General features: G+C 39.2%; 1 protein-coding gene across 1 annotated transcript; it reads right to left on the reverse strand.

Moving 5' to 3' along the window:
• Nucleotides 1-986: 986 nt before the first annotated feature.
• On the reverse strand, nt 987-4,445 carry LOC131243608 (uncharacterized). The gene is made up of 2 exons (XM_058243087.1): nt 4,246-4,445; nt 987-2,198 (listed from the first exon to the last, which is right to left on the reverse strand). The coding sequence occupies exons 1-2, from the start codon at nt 4,279-4,281 to the stop codon at nt 1,392-1,394; spliced, it is 843 nt and encodes a 280-aa protein (XP_058099070.1). The 5' UTR covers nt 4,282-4,445; the 3' UTR covers nt 987-1,391.
• Between the last annotated feature and the right edge of the window lie 1,325 nt (nt 4,446-5,770).

Genomic DNA, 5,770 nt, shown 5'->3' on the forward strand with positions numbered 1-5,770 from the left:
CTATGGTCCACTAATCACTACTTATCGATGATCCTAACCTTTGATCTTTGGAGTTGATCGTGAACCTTGAAAATCTTCCTTTCAAGGTTCTAAATTCATCTGCACATTGATGGTCAGAATCTATCCTTTCAGCTCAAGTTGCTTTCAGAACATTAGCCACACTGATCATCTGGCCATCTTCACATGTGTGATCTTGCTTGACAATGTAACAGTAAATCGGCAAATTGCAAAAGATAAATTAAGGAATGTGCAAACATTAAAAAATACGATTTCAGCACCCTTAAGGTTAGCTTAGAACAGAGTAGAACATGCCCACATGAACTGGTAAGGAACAGAGGCCTACCACATCAGATGACAATTATGGTCACGTTTGGATGTAAATTGAAATGAACTGTGAAAATCCAGGTCCATAGAGAGTGTACTGTCCATAACCAAAACCCAAGTAGACCTCGAATAGCAGCGACATTCATTTTCAAAGTAATGCGAACGCAATTCAGAGGAATGCTATGGTAATTACAGTTGTTGGGTCATTTTCTCCTGTATTGAACAAAGTTGTTAGAATTCAATTCGATTGTGCAGCCAAACACAGACTAATATAAGAACAGATGGAATAGATTTTTCTACAGAAAGTTCATCAAAGAGAACAAGCCCAGCCTCTTTCAAAATGCTAGATAGTGTAAACAGCAAGGAAGTGGGAGAAGGAATCGAGCCTAACCACAACTGCATGGTTTATATAGCAAATTTACATACTGAAAGTGGCCGTTTGGGTTCGTAAGGTTCGCTAGGAAGAGAAACAAAGACACCCACATATCTCTCTCTCAGTATGTAGAAGATAAACTAATCTACATTAGCAAAGTTCTCATTAGGGAATGAATTTACTAATTAGAATAAGTTAACAAAATCACATTAACTTCACACAGAGAACTGCTATTTCTAATATGAGGTTTGCAATTCCACACAAGAATACAGCGCAGACCCATATTCACAGCCACCTATCAGGTGGGGCCATCTTGAAGAAAAAAAGCCGGTCTGCTCATCCAGGCGGCCATAGCATATGAGACAAATGGATGGCTAAATAAGTATACTTGCCAGGTTTTTTTTTTTGGTTCAACTGTCCATTTGTTTTGTGCATTGTAGCCCATCTGATCTGTGGAGCACCCTGATGAGAGGACCAGAGAATTATATTGTGGGGTCCACATGGACAGCTTGGAGATCCCGAATGCATGCCACATTAGCATGTGTAGCAAAGTGTGACAGGATTGAGATATGCACTTGTGTGGAAGTAGCAAACCTCTTCCTATACAATCATCAAAATTTGAAATGAATATTATACAATATTGGAATTAGTTCATCTGATTTCACTAACAAGCCATGAATTTTATACCTTCTCTTCATTGAAACTTCTGGCATTTACCTTTCCGGCAAAAATCATGCACGAAATCTTCGCTGAAACTACAAGAAGTTGCCAGCCTCTTCTTCATACATGACCCAACAGTGCTTGAAAAATCCAACATGGATGCGGAACAAGGTTGAGATGCACCATTAACAGACACCAGTGGTACTTGGAATGGCTGCACAGGTGGAGGAATGCGCCACTGAGGAAGAGGCCCAGCAACCAGAAGCGTCTGTAACAGCGGCCCAGCTTCCATAACGGCCTGCAATAGCCTCCCTTTCTGTGGCAGAGGTTTTCTCAAAGCAAGCCGATCGATTATCGCTGAAGCAGGATCGATCTGAGCTGCTCCTGAAGAGGAGCAGTTATATTCCAATGGTAAATGAGGATGCAGTATTCCTACATTACTTGAGTCAGCCATGTTCATGTTTGGCAGGTCTGGTGAAGAAACTGCATCGAAGAAGGAGTCTACAGGGGAAGAAACTAAGGATTGGCGGTTATGGGTGCCCGATAGGCTGTCGGAGTCTGTGATGCTCGAATTTCCAATGGTTGGTCTGGCTGGTGGGCTTTCAGGATGGAGAGTTGGAAGAGTGTGGAAGAGTTCAGTTGGGATCGATTGCCCGATCTTGCTTAGTAATTTTTGCAACTGATCTTTTGCTTCATCTCTTTCTTGAAATGTCGATTTCAAGAGCTCAAGTAGCTGCTTTACCGTCTCTTCATTTTTTCTTCTCTCCTCTTTTGCAGCTAGTTGGGTTGATTGTAGTTCCATAGTGGTGCTAAAAAGGGCATGCTTCAACTCTTCGATGCTCTGAACCATTATAATAGGTTAGAAAGAATTCATATAATGCTTGGATGTTCAAAGAAACTGAACCAAAATAATTCAATTCAGTTCAGTGAAAAGTATATGACCAAAATGGGTTAGAATGAATTCATTTGCCCAATTCATGGAAACCTTGCGTTTGGATATTCAACAAAATTGAATTGTAATAATTCAATTCAGTTCAATAAAAACCATGATGGCTCTTTAGATCATTTGTAATTCTTACTGTTTCAATTCCAGCTCGAAAAGCATGGAATTCCAATTAGGAATTTGATTGCTGTTACAAATTAAAATGGTGCCATCCTTCTTTGGCTGTTCCAATTGGAAATAAGTGAATTGCAATTCAAGCCAATTGAACATCCAAACAACCCTAAATATCCAATCTAATCCAAACAGAATTTATATTCAAGGCAGCATCTGACAAAACAGGAGAAGAATCCACAAAGAGAAGAATAATGAATGCAATAACATGTATTTACACAATCTGGACCAATAAAATGGGTAAGACAGAATTCATCTGTCCAAGTCATGGACAATATTAGGTGCTGGAGGGAGCCATTAAAGCTGTGTTTGGATGTCCAACCAAAATGAATTGTGATAATTCAATTTAATTCAATACAGACCATATGATGCAAAATGGTGTGGCCCTTGGATCATTTGCAAGGGAGTGGCCAACCACACTTTGGCTAGTCCCGATGTAAATGGCTGAATTCCAAACTGAATATCCAAACAACAGCTGAATATCCAACTGAATCCAAACACCATTTATATTCAAGGATCTGACAAAACAGGAAAAGAAACCACAAGGAGAAGACTCATGCATAATTTAAGCATTGAAAACCGTTTCTCTTGTTTGTAATGAGAAGAACATTCATACTCCATCGTATCCAAAAAATTTAAAAAAAAACATAGATAAATATAAATAGATCATTAGTTTCATCCAACACCATGAACGCATTAACTATAATTAAACAAATCACGACTTAATCAAAACCAAAATGAACAAGAAAAACACTCGACCCAAGACCCATTTGGACTCTCTCAATTTCCAGTTCATCAAAAAAACCAGCAATACCCAATATCCAAAAGTAAGATATCAGAGTCCAAGCAGATGTAAGAGTTCAAAATGTAAGACCCATTGAGAAAACCAGTACACCCAATATCCAAAAACCCACACATGAGAGAGTCCAAGTGTTTGTAGAAGTTCAAAATGCAAGACCCATTTGAGAAAACCATCAACACCCAAAATCCAAAATCAAGATAGGAGACAGTCCAACTGAATGTAGAAGTTCAAAATGCAAGACCCATTAGAGGAAAACCTGTGATACCCAATATACAAAAACACCAGATATGAGAGTCCAAGTGCATGTAGAAGTTCAAAATGAAAACCCCAACTGAGAAAACCAGTAATAACCAATATCCAAAAAACCAGATATGAGAGATTCCAGATGCCAGTACAAGTTACAAATGCAACAACCAGTTGAGAAAACCAGCAATACCCGAAAAACCAGATATGGGAGAGTTCAAGTGCATGTAGACGTTCAAAATGCAAGACCCAATTGAGAAAACTAGCAATACCCAATTTCCCAAAAAAAAAAAAAACAGATATGAGAGTATCCAAGTGCATGTAGAAGTTCAAAACGAGACCCAATTGAGAAAACCAGCAATACCAAATATTCAAAGAACAGATGAGAGAGTCCACATGCATGTACAAGTTCAAAATGCAAGACCCATTTGAAAAAACCCAACAACATCAAACATTTTTTATTTTTTATTTTAAAAAAACGGATAAAGAGACAACCCAAGTACAAATTCAAGTTCAAAATGCAAGACCCATTTGAGAAAACCAACAACACCAAACATTCAAAAGAAAGATTTGAGAGATTCCAACTCCTTGTAGAAGTTCAAAATGCAAGACCCATTTGAGAAACCAACAACACCCAATTCCTCCCAAAAAAACAACATTTGAAAATGCCCAAAGGCAAGACCCAATTGACAAAACAAACAATACCCACAAAGAGATGGGAAAACCCACCTGTTGAAACATCCTAACAGAAGCCATTCCTTCCATGATATATCTACTTCAAGGCCCAAGAACTCTACGCCCATAATCCAAGAACATGAAATTTTCGGGATCCTTCTCCTTTTATAGGATTCCCCATAATCTTCAAAATTCCAAAAATAAAAAAAATAAAAAGGGAAAGAAAGTGAAGGCTAGTATGGAAATTGAAAGGTAGGCATTTTGTGTGTAAGAGTCCAGGATTTAAGGGCATCTTTCCCTTGGAAAAACCCCAAGATTTCTCTGTCATTGTCAAAAACAGTTATGATTATTTATGTAATTTTGGTAATTTTTTAATTTTTATTTTAAAATGAAAAGAGAGTCTGATTATGTTTTTTCCTTTATTTTTACTGGCGAATTTAGCTGCTTTTGTTAAAGACGTGAGGAGGCTATCGGTTCGCCACCACATGCACGCGCCGCCGCACGCGCTCCTAACACGTGTTAGGATTTAGGATATCCGAGCCGTAGATCAGGTGAGATCCTACATGTAGATCACATTGAAAAAATATCAGATGTTTTACCATAAGTAGGCCACACATATTTTAAGCCAGTGGATGGCATAAAAAACCTTGTTTTACATGTAAAAATCGTGCAGGCAACACGTGCGAATTCTAAACCATGTGTCGACGAACGGTTTGGATGGTTGTCCTGTGTCACACGTGGCAAATATCATCTTGGTCCAAAACTTCTGTGGTCCCAAGAAGTTTTTAACGGTAGACATTCAATCTCCACTGTTTCCTGTGGTGTGGTCCACTTGAGCTTTTGATCTATTTTATTTTTGGGCTTATGCCATCAAATGACCTTCTAAAACAGATGAACGGTGTGGATAAAACATATACATCATAGTGAGGCCCATAGAACCTCGGCCACGTCCTAATCCAGGGAATTGCTGGAGACAGGCGCTGCAGCAATCCGCGGGGGCATTAGACAATGAGTTATTTAATACTCTGGCCGCGCATGACACTTAATACGCAGGCACTTCGCAATGGTACGCATGGCGTATATAACTCGATAAACAGGCTAAATTGTAGAACCCGCTGCCGCTGAGTCGCAGTCCAAAAACCAGATTGGTTGAATAATCCCAGCCTCTGATTTGCGGAGACTCGTTGTTGAAATCAAACCAGGAGATATTCTTGTATTTTAAACCGTTCAATATATGCCGCTCAATCTAACGGTCAGATAATAAAATAAGCATAATTTCTACGTCATGATACATATTACACGTAACTTTTACAGATTAATTTGAACTACTTATATGCCACGTATGCAATTTGTAAATGCACGTATATCATCCATTACACTCTGCCAGAGTATCAAAGCTCTCAAGAAATTAAATGCTTTTTAACGGAAAAAGGTTCCACTGTGCTCGGACGCGGATTGGGTACTGTTCCCACCAGGACGGCGCTCCCTCCGCTCGGATGACGTGGCAGGATCCGTCCGCTGTCAGAAATGAGACCAGTCGAGTGTACCGAATTACTTTTAAACTGACGTGGATTCGGTG

Source organism: Magnolia sinica, chromosome 4 (genome assembly GCF_029962835.1).
Source record: "Magnolia sinica isolate HGM2019 chromosome 4, MsV1, whole genome shotgun sequence".
NCBI classification, from domain to species: domain Eukaryota; kingdom Viridiplantae; phylum Streptophyta; class Magnoliopsida; order Magnoliales; family Magnoliaceae; genus Magnolia; species Magnolia sinica.

Excerpts from the sequence above, each read along its gene's own strand:
- LOC131243608 (XM_058243087.1), bottom strand. The coding sequence starts at position 4,281 with ATGGAAGGAATGGCTTCTGTTAGGATGTTTCAACAG. Across the intron at positions 2,199-4,245 it reads CTGTTAGGATGTTTCAACAG|AGCATCGAAGAGTTGAAGCA; the intron begins GTGGGTTTTCCC and ends ATAATGGTTCAG.